We start from the raw sequence: 13,908 nt of genomic DNA, 5'->3' as shown, positions 1-13,908 counted from the left end.
AGTTCCCTCAGCAAAGTAGTTACATACTGGAAAGGGGCAGCTCTGGATAATCCTTGGAGAGGTAAGAGCCACTCAACTTTCACAAGGCAACTTATATATGCTGTAGCATGTAAAAGCCAATCTGACCACTAGCAATAAGAAGCAGTGTAACTTTAATTTGTAGGTTCTCTATTCCATTATTCATTTTCTTTCTCCAACACTCATTAGATTTCTATTCCTATATAACCCAGATGGTATGTAATATAGCAATTAAAATGTTTAATAGCTTTCCTAAATGTTAATGTATTTTTTTAAAAAAATGTGTTTTGATGTGTTTTCTAAATGGTGACATTCAGTAGTTGACCTAGTTATTGATGGGAGTTTCCATTAGCATCAAATTATTCATACAGCCCAGCTGAACAGAGCTTGGCTGGGCATCACAATGCAGGTGTTCATTGGCAATTAATGCAAAAGGCTACTTATGTATGCAGAAGGCATGCAAATAAGTTGCTTTTGCTCCATCAGGGCACAGGGAATATAGATGAACGAAGCACAACTGAAAGAATGTAATGGAAGATAGAGAAAGTTCTATTCAGTGAACACTAGGACCTTTTATAAACACTGCCTGCATGTTTTTAGTACCTTTTATTTATTTATTACATTTTTAAATCGCCCAATAGCTGAAGCTCTCTGGGCGGTTCACCTCTTCAACCACATGGGAGAGAAACAAAAAGAAACAACCAAGATTCTAAAATCCAAGGATTGTACCAGACTTCCTATGTACAATGACATGTATGGGCTCAAGACTGGAGACCAATTATACAAGTAAACCAAAACAGCCCGCATTGGACTTGGCCAAGTACCCCTTTTTCTGGAATCCGAAAATCACAGCCCTTAAGAGTTCTCAATGGGTTAAATAAGTTTATCTGTCAGCTGTAGTAATGTAGGCTCTGTCCCCTCCCCATACATATTTGAGCCAGACTGCCTAAGTAGAAGATTTGTAGCTAGCTTCAAAAGTGACGATGTATTCTTCAAGGACGATGTATACATCAGAACTTGTGATCTTGAAGATCATTCTTCAGAGTTTGGAGCAGATTTATACATCAAAGCTCACTGTTGATCTGAAGAATGATCTTCAAGATCACAAGTTCTGATGTATACATCATCCTTGAAGAACAGAGTGGCTGCAAGAAATGTTTGAGTACGATTGGTTCCACTTATTCTATTTTTTTCTTTGTTGTTCTTCAACAGTGATAATGATTAAGCAATTTCCAAAGGGCTACTCATGTTAGTCCGTTGCAACAAAAGCAGCAGAGGGTCTTGTGGCATGTCATTAGAAGCAGTGGGCAGTGTCCACGAAAGCTTACGCCAGAATAAATTTGTTAGCCTTTGAGGTGCCACAAGACTCTTTGTTACCATGATTAAGCAATGGCAGTCAAAGATAGTGAACATAACAGCAGTAAGCCCAGCAGAGACAACACTAAGTATCTTGTGCAATGCCAAGTTGCCTTCATGGGTAATACCATTTAGCAAATCTTTGGTTTTCAGTCTGGGTTATTCAGTGCCATAAACAGGCCGCTTTCATTCTTAGGGTGAAAGAAAACTATCCTTTGTGATACAGCTCTGTATGTACCCTTTAACCCCTGGTAAGAATCACTTTCAAGCAACCAGACAGGGAAGGTTCACAAGAATTGGTTCTTTCATCTTGTAATCCTCAAAAGGCAAGAATGGGCAGGGTAAGGCAGGCTAATAGGTTTTGCCAACTTATTTGTAACAGCAATCCCACTGACTAGGATAGTATGGAAATCTCCTAATACGCACATGTGCAGCACAGAAAAACCACAACGCTGTGAGTCACAATTGTACTTTCCATATAAGAAAAAAGGAGACACACATTGCTCACTGAATGGGAAACACTTAGAAGACTTTCAATTAACTAGTATCTGGATATAATATGATCTTTAAAAAGTGTGTTAAGATGCAAGGGAAATAAGAAGTCAGCAACAAAATCAATGACCTAGTCTGTAACACAATTTTACTCAAAAATTTCAGAGGGAACAAGTGAGGAGTATAATAACAAGATCAACAATCCCCCCTTGTTGCCATCACTTGGATAATAAACTGAGACGATGCTTCAAACTACTTGCAGATCTGTAGCAAGGACCCATATTCTCTTTTTTGGTTGCATTGATAGAGGCCTATTATCTCTGCCCCAATGTTCCAGTGATTATCAAAACTATCTCCATGGTATCAGATCACAAATCCCACAGTTTACTGATACAGCAAGGTCTTGATCCCTAAAATGAGAAGGTATAAAATCTTGACACTAAGTTGCAAGATAAAAGCTAGGATGGGGAACATGTAGCTCTCCAGATGTTGCTGTACTGCAAGTCCCATCATCCTTCACCACTGGCTATGCTGTTTAGAGCTGATGGAAGTTAGCAGCCCAATAAACATCTCAAGGGCCACATATTCCTCCACCTTTACATAAACAGGCAGCCTGGCAAAGGGTCTTTGAAAGTTACAGCCTGATGTCTTCCTTCAACAGATAACACTTAAGGAAGGAGCACTTTTTAAAGCCAAATGGTTGGCCATCCAATTTCTGGCCCCAGGATCACCTCTAATGCACAGAGAGTGGCTATTAGCATAGCTTCCCATATAAACAAAAGAATATGAAAATGAGATGGCAAAAATTTTGCTAAGAATAAAATGCTTAGACTATACAGGCAATTTCAAAGGGAAACACCTGTAACTGAGTTATTAGAAACTAGCAAAGTCTTAAAAGTGTTCATATACTTCAGGCAAAACCCAACATGACTTTGGAGAGTAATTTGGTCCTCCATCTATGTTAATAACTATGTTGTGTATTTTAAACATGTGGGGTTTTTTTACATTTCTTTTCCTAGGTTTTAAAATGTATGCTTGTTTTACAATGTATGTTTGCCTTGAGGCCCAGTACTCAGCAAAAGGTGGGATACTACTACTACTACTACTAATAATAATAATAATAATAATAATAATAATAATAATGGTCCTTCTCCAGGTGCCTAATCCGAGGGAGGCCCGGAAGTCGGCAACAAGGGAGAGGGCCTTCTCTGTGGTGGTCCCCCAATTGTGGAATGATCTCCCCAATGAGGCCTGCCTGGTGCTAACATTGTTCTTTTCTGCACCAAGGTAAAACTTTCCACTTTTTCCAGACATTTAACAACTGCTTAATGAGGATGGCAAATTGATAACAGATGACAAAGAAAAGGCTGAAGTGCTCAATTCCTACTTTGGCTCAGTCTTCTCCCAAAAGCGGGTCTATGACCTACCTGGAAAAAGTGAAGCACAAGTTGATGGGGCAGTATTGCAATTTGAGATTGATAAACAAATGGTCAAGGAACACCTAATTTCTTTGAACGAGTTCAAATCTCCAGGGCCCGATGAACTGCATCCTAGAGTAATGAAGGAGCTAGCGGAAGCTAACGTGGGGCTGCCTTTGAAAACGGTCCGGAAACTTCAACTGGTGCAAAACAGGGCAGCAAGGTTATTAACAGGGACTGGCCGGCGAGATCACATTACGCCAGTCCTTTTACAACTTCATTGGCTGCCAGTCCAGGTCCGGGCCCAATTCAAAGTGCTGGTATTAACATTTAAAGCCCTAAACGGTTTGGGGCCAGGTTATCTGAAGGAACGCCTCCTCCCATATGTACCTACCCGGACCTTACGATCATCTACAGGGGGCCTTCTCCGTGAGCCCCTGCCAAAGGAAGTGAGGCAGGTGGCTACTAGGAGGAGGGCTTTCTCCGCTGTGGCACCCCGGTTGTGGAACGAGCTCCCCAGAGAGGTCCGCTTGGCGCCTACACTGTATTGCTTTCGTCGCCAGCTGAAGACCTTTTTATTCACTCAGTATTTTAACACTTAATTTTAACTTAAATTTAAATTTTACTGTTTTAACTCTGTATTTTAATCCTATATCAACTTTGCTGTGTGGTTTTATCCTGGTTGCGCTTTTTATACTGTATTTCGTAATTGTGTTTTAAACTGTTGGGTGTTTTACTGTGGTTTTAATTTTTGTGAACCGCCCAGAGAGCTTCGGCTATTGGGCGGTATAAAAATGTAATAAATAAATAAATAAAATAAATAAATAAGAACTCTCAGAACTGCTGTCCTTCGTCTCACATCAGTCCGCTGGTCTCTGTCCACTACTCTGCCGCCAAGATCATCTTCTTGGCCCGCCGCTCTGACCATGTCACTCCACATCTGAAATCTCTTCATTGGCTTCCAATTCACTCCAGAATCCAATATAAACTTCTCCTGTTGACCTTCAAAGCTTTTCACGGTCTAGCTCCTGCCTATCTCTCCTCTCTCATCTCACACTATTGCCCTGCTCGTGCTCTCCGCTCCTCTGATGCCATGCTTCTCGCCTGCCCAAGGACTGCCACTTCCCTTACTCGGCTTCGTCCTTTTTCTTCTGCTGCCCCTTACGCCTGGAATGCTCTTCCAGAACACTTGAGAACTACTAACTCAATCACAGCTTTTAAAACTCAGCTAAAAACTTTTCTTTTCCCTATAGCTTTTAAATATTGAGTTTGTTCTGACTCTATACTGTTAGCTTCACCCCACCCGGTGCCTGTTTACACTTCCCTGTGCCTGTTTGCATTCTCTTTCCCTCCTTATTGTTTACTACAACTTTATTAGATTGTAAGCCTATGCGGCAGGGTCTTGCTATTTACTGTGTAATCTGTACAGCACCATGTACATTGATGGTGCTATATAAATAAATAAATAATAATAATAATAATAATAACAACAACAATAATAATAATAATAATCTTTGCAAAATCATGGAAGACGGGTGAGGTGCCGGACGACTGGAGGAGGGTTAACATTGTCCCTGTCTTCAAAAAGGGCAGAAAGGAAGAACCTGGGAACTACAGACCAGTCAGTCTGACATCCATCCCTGGGAAAATTTTGGAGCAGATTATAAAGAACTCAATCTGTAAGCACCTTGAAATCAATGCAGTGATTACTAGAAGCCAACATGGATTTGTCAGGAACAAATCCTGCCAGACTAATTTGATCTCATTTTTTGATCGGGTAACCTCCCTTGTGGACGTAATATATCTTGACTTCAGAAAAGTATTTGACAAAGTGTCCCATGATATTCTGATTAACAAACAAGCTAAAAGTGGGCTAGATGGCACAACTTTTAGGTGGATTCACAGTTGACTACAGAATCGGACTCAAAGAGTGCTTATCAACGGTACCATCTCAAATTGGGGGGAGATAACAAGCGGGGTACCGCAGGGCTCAGTCCTGGGCTCAGTGCTCTTCAATATTTTTATTAATGATTTGGACAAGGAGGTGCAGGGAACGCTTATTAAATCTGCAGATGACACAAAATTGGGTGGGATAGCTAATACCCTGGAAGACAGAAACAAACTTCAAAGTGATCTTGATAAGCTGGAGTGCTGGGCTGAAAACAATAGAATGAAATTTAATAGGGATAAATGCCAAGTTCTACATTTAGGGAATAGAAACCAAATGCACAGTTACAAGATGGGGGACACTTGGCTCAGCAATACTAAAAACGAGAAGGATCTTGGAATTGTCGTAGATCACAAGCTGAATATGAGGCAATAGCGTGACATGGCTGCAAAAAAGGAAACTGCTGTTTTGAGCTGCATTAACAGAAGTATAGCTTCCAAATCGCGTGAGGTACTGGTTCCTCTCTATTCGGCCCTGGTTAGGCCTCATCTAGAGTACTGCGTCCAGTTCTGGGCTCCACAATTCAAGAAGGATGCAGACAAGCTGGAGTGTGTTCAGAGGAAGGCAACCAGGATGATCAGGGGTCTAGAAACAAAGCCCTATGAAGAGAGACTGAAAGAACTGGGCATGTTTAGCCTGGAGAAGAGAAGATTGAAGGAGACATGATAGCACTCTTCAAATACTTAAAAGGTTGTCACACAGAGGAGGGCCAGGATTTCTTCTCGATCCTCCCAGAGTGCAGGACATGGAATAACGGGCTCAAGTTACAGGAAGCCAGATTCCGGCTGGACATCAGGAAAAACTTCCTGACTGTTAGAGCAGTACGACAATGGAATCAGTTATCTAGGGAGGTTGTGAACTCTCCCACACTAGAAGGCATTCAAGAGGCAGCTGGACAACCATCTGTCAGGTATGCTTTAGGGTGGATCCTGCACGGAGCAGGGGGTTGGACTCGATGGCCTTATAGGCCCCTTCCAACTCTACTATTCTATGATTCTATGAATCTATGTGATGAACTTCATCGATCCTGGATCTGTTTTGTTTATAAATTTGTTTATAGTTGTTTTTAGATGTATGTTCCTGTGTGTTGCATGTTTTTGTAATTTTAAATTTTGTATATTGTTTCAAATTTTTTTAATCTTATGTAAACTGCCCAGAAAGCTGCTGCTATGGGGCGGTATAGAAATGATAATAATAATAATAATAATAATAATAATAATAATAATAATAATAAAAAAAAAAATGGACACAGGGACTCATTTATTACTGACCCCGAAAGAAGCTCTGAATCATTTGCAAATTATTATTCCAAACTCTATACAGCAGAAAACCCAGATCCAGAAAGCTCATATGCATACGGCTTGGTCAAAACACATACCTTAACTGGATAAACCAGTAACAAGCTCTGAGGTGGTAAAGGTGATTAAAGTCTTGAAAACAACATGATTCCAGGAAAGGGTGGCTGCCCCAATACATTTTATTAAAAGATCTAGGGATAACTTTGAAAACAACAGGATTCCAGAAGAAGGTGGCTACATTTTATTAAAAGATCTAGGGATAACCTTGTTCAACCACTAGGGATAACCTTGTTCAACCAGTTGTGGAATGAGCTCCCCAGAGAGGTCTGCCTGGCGCCTACACTGTACTGCTTTCGTCGCCAGCTGAAGACCTTTTTATTCTCTCAGTATTTTAACATTTAATTTTAACTTAAATTTAAATTTTACTGTTCTAACTCTGTATTTTAATCTTATATCAATTTTGTTGCGTGGTTTTATCCTGGTTGTGCTTTTTATACTGTATTTTGTAATTGTGCTTTTAACATGTTGGTTGTTTTATTATGGTTTTAACTTTTGTGAACCGCCCAGAGAGCTTCGGCTATTGGGCGGTATAAAAATGTAACAAACAAATAAATAAATAAATTTCTTCTCACATAAAGCCCAGCTTTGTGGAGCATCCAGATAATGGTTTCCACGGTTTCTCCCATCTAGCTGTGGATCTCTTCAGCTCCTTCAGTATTATCATTGGCCTCTTGGTTGCTGCTTTGACTAATGCCTGCCTTGCACGGTCACCGAGTTTTGGTGGCCTTCTCTAGGCAGAGTCACAGTTGTGTCATATTCTTTCCATTTTGTAATAATGGATTTAACGATGCTCGGATGTTCATTGTTCAGGATATTTTTTTATAACCCAACCCTGATTGCTGCTTGTTCAGAACTTTATCCTGGACTTGTTTTGATAGCTCCTTGGTCTTCATGATGCTGTTTATTAAGATATGCTCTCCAACTAACTCTGGGGCCTTCCAGAAACACAGGGGATAAATACTTATGCAACCAACAAATGCCAGTTTGTTTTGGTTTACTTTTTGTGCCACAATAAAAAATGTTTTGTACCTTCATCGTGTTAAGTATGTTGTGTAAATCAAATGGTAAACATGTCAATTAACTCCATTCTAATTCCAGGTTGTAACACAACAAAATGTGAACAAATCAAAGAGGGATGAATACTTATGTAAGGCACTGTATCAGAGTCTTTCCCTCTGCCCTTTAGAATTGTGGTTTGTACCAAAGCACCGATTTACCTGAATACCTTGTTAATTTATTTTAGTTTAAGCTGGCTAGTTTCCTATTCTGTTTTAAGATATTATGCTTTCAGTATATTGCACTGAATGCATATCTGTGCAGTTGTGCAAATTCAAGGTTATTGAGGGTGGGATTAAGAAACCAAGTCTATAATTCCTGTTAAAAAAAAAAGTACCAGTCTTGTGAGGTGTTGCCCAAAACTCTGCATTTAACTTCAAAAATGAATTAAATATGGAAAAGGTTTAAGACTTACTTGTCAAGAAAGTCCTTGTCCACAACTGCACAGATGTCAAGGAGAGGATTTCCCATTCCAAAAAGCACATTTTCACTGCAAAATAAAGTTGTTCAAATTATTCCGTTCTAAGAATTACAGCACATTGATAAAACAAATAATCCACACTTTAGAGATTACAAAATTACCCCAACTCATTTGATTAAGAATCTAAGCAAAGAAACCAAATTAAAAACAATGTATTTACATGTTACTTCTGTAAGCCAAAGTGCATTGCAGTACAGAGTTTCCCAGAAATTGGCTAAGTGACTTTTGAAATTCTCAAATATTGATTTACCAAGATGTCCATTGAAAAGACCATGAACCCTCAAATACTACTACTCAGTTTGTCTGTAGTCCAGATATGCTAACCAGTTTTACGAAAATGCAAGTTGTAATGACCTTCAATCCACAGATGATATAAGATCTTTATACTAATTAGATGTAAATACAGACAACAAGGTGACCTTTTTTTAAAAAAATAGAAAAATGAAACTTTGTTTCCAAAGGGGGAGAATCCAAACACAGACATGATTGGGGGTGGGTGAAGAAAAGAGCATTGAACCCTTTCTGCTCCAAATCACACTGCCTTCCCATGGCAAAATTCCAGATGCTCAAAAGGCAAAATAAAACAATCCCATTTTCAGAGTAGTACATTTAAATAACACACACCAGATTTCACATTTGTGCAGAAGCACAGACAACATGGGGAATCGACACAATCCTACTCCCAATACCCATTGACACTTTCCTTTATCTCCTCCACTCCTATTCCGGCCTGAAGCATCCTTTCCTCTTTGACTAACTGTCCCTCCAGCTCCAACCTTGTGGTGCTTTGCCTCCAAATGAACACTTTTTAGATGTTTTAAGAACATTTTTAAATCACTGAGTTTGGCTGGTATAGAATACAGAAGCATCTGATCACTGTTCTATTGATAGTTTCAAATGAGTGAGGCTGGGGTCTGCTAGCCTAGAAATATGCCAAGAATGTGAAGTAGTAACCACTGGCTCCTACCAAAGTTATTACTCCCTAAAAGGAGGGGCCATAGCACAGTGCATCAAGCTTATGCTTTGCACGCAGAAGCTCCCAGGTTCAATCCCTAACATTTCCTGTTAAAAGCTGGAAGCTGCTGCCAGTCATTGACCAACAATCTGGCACAGCTTAAGGCAGCTTTAATAGGTTCTTATGCTGGTCTCTCTGGACAAAATGCATTATATCCTTCAACTATCTTATGAACTAAATGAAAATAAGACAGATACAGAATTCAAAAAGGAAGCAGACTTTATTAATGGTGTATTTCAGCACCAGTTTAAAGGGGAAAAGGGAGAGATAATCATCTTAATGCCAGTGATTTTGCTGTGAAGTGGAGCCCAAATGCCCCTCAACCCAGCTAAGTCAACATTCCCTGACACTATTCAGACATCAATGCATGTGTTTATGTAATACCCCACTCTCCATAGTGGTGTCACCTCAAGCAGGCTTCTTTACCATGTTGCACAGAAGGGTTAGCTTTGCTTCATCTGCCCAAAGTAAAAGTCTGTTGCGGGGCTGGGGAATGAACCTTTCTCCTTAAATAGTTAAGTCCAGTTATCCTCTAAACCAGGAAAACAAGGAAGTTAGTCATTAACATTTTAAAAGGGGGGAAAGTGTGCTTCCATTTTAAATAGCAAACTGCATAAAACAAAATTAAGTCAGAATCAAAGAATACTCCAATACTCTTCCATCTCATGGTCAGAGGACTGAGAGGTACTAACTGTGTCGATCAAGTCCTGTGTTCAAGTTCAAAAGTAGGGATTTAAGATAACCCACAAGGAGCTCATCAACACTAACTATTGTTTAAAAAGCACATCACAGCAAAATTTTGGAGCAGATTATAAAGAAGTCAATCTGTAAGCACCTTGAAAACAATGCAGTTACAAGAAGCCAGCATGGATTTGTCAAGAAGAAATCCTGCCAGACTAATTTCATCTCATTCTTTGATCAGGTAACTCCCTTGTGGACTGTGGGAACGCTGTGGACATAATATATCTGCACTTCAGCAAAGCTTTTGACAAAGTACCATATGACATTCATATCAGCAAACTGGCTAAACGTGGACTAGATGGAACAACTATTACATGGATCCACAGTTGGCTACAGAATCGGACTCAAAGAGTGCTTATCAATGGTACCTTCTCAAACTGGGGGGAGGTAACAAGTGGGCAGAGCTCAGTTCTGGGCCCAGTGCTCTTCAACATTTTTATTAATGACTTGTAGGGAATGCTTATCAAATTTTCAGAAGACACAAAATTGGGTGGAACAGCTAATACCCTGGAAGACAGAAGCAAATTTCAAAGTGATCTTGATAGGCTGGAGCACTGGGCTGTAAACAGAATGAAATTTAATAGGGATAAATGCCAAGTTCTACACCTAGGAAAAAGAAACCAAATGCACAGTTACAAGATGGGGGACATTTAGCTCAGCAATATTACAAGTGAGAAGGATCTTGGAATAGTTGTAGATCACAAGCTGAATACGAGCCAACAGTGTGATGTGGCTGCAAAAAAACCAAATGCTATTTTGGGATGCATTAATAGAAGTATAACTTCTGAGACTCTCATCACCAGTATGGATAATTGTGCCCTTATGAGATTTCTCTAATTTTGGTGACTGATAAGCTTCCCTGACTTTCTTTGATACAAACATCATAGATAAACAAGTGGCCTCCCCTAGAGAAGGATAGCAATTTTGGAACTTTTACTTATGAACATTTGAAGTCGCAATAATATAACACAATACCAAAGACAATGCGCTGAGATGTTTGTTAGTAAAACAATGTTGCAGGTACAGCAAAGACTCATTTCACCTACACTTAATTACTGTTTTTTCCAGCTCAAAGGGGACTTACATGGAGAACCTACAAGTCATATACTTCCAAGTTAACAAGCTTAGGATTGGAATGGAACTTTCAAGTGAGTATGCTTGAGACTGAATCTAGCACCCTGATCCTTTGCATGTTTACTCAGAAGTAAGTCTCTTGTGCCCTGCTTCCCACAGACATTTGGGTGACCACTGTGGAAAACAGGACAATGGACTAGAGAGGCCTTTGATCTCATCTAGCAGGGCTCTTCTTAAGTTCCTCAGTTCTCTAAATGCAATGGGGTTTGTTTCCAAGTCAGTGGACAAAGGTTTGCACAATTTACATTATTTTCCTATTTGCTGCAGAGCCTAATTCAAAGTGCTGGTACTTACGTTTAAAGCAAAGCCCTAAATGGCTTGGGGCCCAAATATCTGAAGGAGCGCCTCTTCCCAAACCGGTCTTAGCGGTCCTGTACTAAGATCATGAGCGGAAATCCTTTCTTGAGTTCTGTCACTGAGATAACTGCATTATGCATTTACAAAAGGAGCAGGCTTTCTCTGTGGTGATGCCTTGGCTCTAGAATGCCCTCACAAAGAAGGTGCAACTGCATTACATCGTTTTGATTTGCCAAGTATTTAAAGTTAACCATACCATTTGCTGGGATAGTTATGCCTCTAAATTTTATTGTATTGATTTAACAATTACTATTTTATAATATGCTTCAGGGTTGTTGTTGTTGTTTTAATGTAAACCACCCTAAAATCTCTTGTGGATGAGGGGCAGTTTAGAATTTTTAAAAAATAAATAAATTGTGTGATTTTCACCATGCTTGTCCTCAGTACAACATTCTTCTTACATGCCAGGAACAAAGGCAGCCGTAGAAATGTTCCCCAGGAAACTCTGTGCTTCTTCACACAAATCTAATCCATGATGGATTTCTTTATTTATTTTTTGGTGTAAGAATAAATTGTGTGTGATGTGATTCTTTTGCATATCTGATTCTGTGATTCCTTTGCATATCTGCTCCCTTGGTAGCATTTGTGCTTGACTTGTGGAACAGTGCTGCAAAAAGAACCAATATGCACACTCAGCACCTCAGTTGCCAACCTCTTTAAAAGCAAAGAGTACAGACATTAAATCAGTCAGAATCAAAGCTGTTCTATTCCTAGAGACATCTCAAGGCAGGTTGGTTCAGTGTAATATGGTAGTTGAACTGAATCATTCCTCAGAGACACACTGGTTTATGCTTCACAACTGCAGGCAAAGGGATATCTGATACACCAGATACTGGCGGTGGAGGGAGAAGGATAATTGAACTCTGTGGCTGGAACTTTAGATAGCTCTTCAGGCACTATGGGATGATTTAGAATATATATGCTAAAAAGTCAACCGCTAACTATTGGCACAATGAAAATAACTTTAGAGACAAACATGTTTTGACAAAATTGCACCATGGTTAAGCTATTTACACAGGACAGTTCAATTCATTCTGATTATTATCTCAATTAAAACTTATCACCTGGAATTTCCAAGAGTTACTTCACACGTTATGCTTTTAGTGCATACACATTGCAAACCTAGATTAAGTACATGTTTAAAATGAAGTGTTTAAACTGGCTATACTTTGTAACATTAAAGCATATCCACTGCAGCAGGGGGAGAGAAGAAGGAAAAGAGGGTTTCATGTGCCATGATCTTACTCTCGCCTGTGTCTCCTGTTGAGTTAACCAAAAATGCTTATCTCAGCTCTCCAAACAGCATTCCTTCTGCTCATATGTCCTCATTTGACATGAGCACAATTGAAAACCAATAATTCATAGCAGTGGGCCTCTCCCAAACAAGGAATATTGATGACCATATTAAATCACACTCTTGCAAAGTAGGTGCTCATAACCTGTGGTGATGGCCACTGGCTTTAGAAGAAAATCAGGAAACTTCATGGAGAATTAAGTCTATCAATAGGTATGAGCTATGATATGCCTTTGATGGGCTAAATAGGGAGATCCTATGGAGTAAACTATGGAGACCAAAGTTATGGTATTCAGTAAGCATGCAATTCAACATAAATGGTTCTTAGACGAACATCTCCTGGAACAGTCCAATAGATTCAACTATCTGGGGATCTGTTTTGCATGTAACGGCTCATGAAACAGCCATTGGGAAATTAAACTAAAAGCCCAAAGTTCAGCACAGTCTGTGTTGAAATTTGCCACAGTTAAGGGTGGTAGCCTTGTGTTGCCAGCTCTAAGAGTTTTTGCTGCCAAGATTATCTCTCAGGTGATTTAAGGGGCAGAAATTTGGAGTATTCCAGAGGCAACACAGCTGGAGTTAGTACAGAACACCTTTATACGCATCTTATTGGGACTGCCACCAGGAACACCTACAGTCTATCTGCGAGCAGAAGTGGGTGTAAAGCCAATTCTATATTTTATTTTGAGGGCCATTTTTATTATTTTCTAAAACTGAAATATTCTGTAAATGAATTGGTTAAATTGTGTATAGCAGAGCAGGCACGTTCACCTTTTCAAAACACCTGGATAGCTAAAAGTGAATTTTTACTACAGGAATATGGGCTTGATCCAGATGCCCTTCTTGTTGCCGGAACTCATTCTAGCAGGCACAAGATCAAAGTGCATCTCCAAGAGCTATTTGCAAAAAAGGATGTGGAGGCTATCTGTCTATCTAGATTTTCTAATGCCTACCCTTGTTTAAAATGGCACCACAGGACAGAAAAATACATCTGATCTAAATCCACCTCTTCACAGGGCATTCACCGCTCTGCACTGCCAGACAATGAAATCAAACTCTATGGAAGGCAGGTTTAAGAAAATCCCCAGAGATCAGCGCCTATGCATCTGTGGCAGCCAATGGGTAGAAGACACCATACACTATAGGCTACACTGCAAACTGTATGAAACAGCTAGGGAAAAATATTTAAGGAAGCGCTTAAGGGTGATTCCTACCCTCAGTGATATGGACAAGGTCAAAT

At 39.7% G+C, this 13,908-nt stretch overlaps 1 protein-coding gene across 2 annotated transcripts in view; it reads right to left on the bottom strand.

The window, feature by feature from the left end:
* Positions 1-13,908, bottom strand: part of ADK (adenosine kinase) — a 518,244-nt gene that overhangs the window by 464,269 nt on the left and 40,067 nt on the right. For both annotated transcript variants that reach the window (XM_063128876.1, XM_063128877.1), the window contains exon 2: positions 8,062-8,136. In XM_063128876.1, coding sequence (XP_062984946.1) covers positions 8,062-8,136 — 75 coding nt within the window. The remainder of the gene's footprint in view (positions 1-8,061; positions 8,137-13,908) is intronic.

Source organism: Elgaria multicarinata, chromosome 6 (assembly GCF_023053635.1).
Source record: "Elgaria multicarinata webbii isolate HBS135686 ecotype San Diego chromosome 6, rElgMul1.1.pri, whole genome shotgun sequence".
Classification (NCBI taxonomy): Eukaryota; Metazoa; Chordata; class Lepidosauria; order Squamata; family Anguidae; genus Elgaria; species Elgaria multicarinata.
Note: the sequence above shows the minus strand (reverse complement) of the source record. Positions and strands in the feature narration are given on the sequence as shown.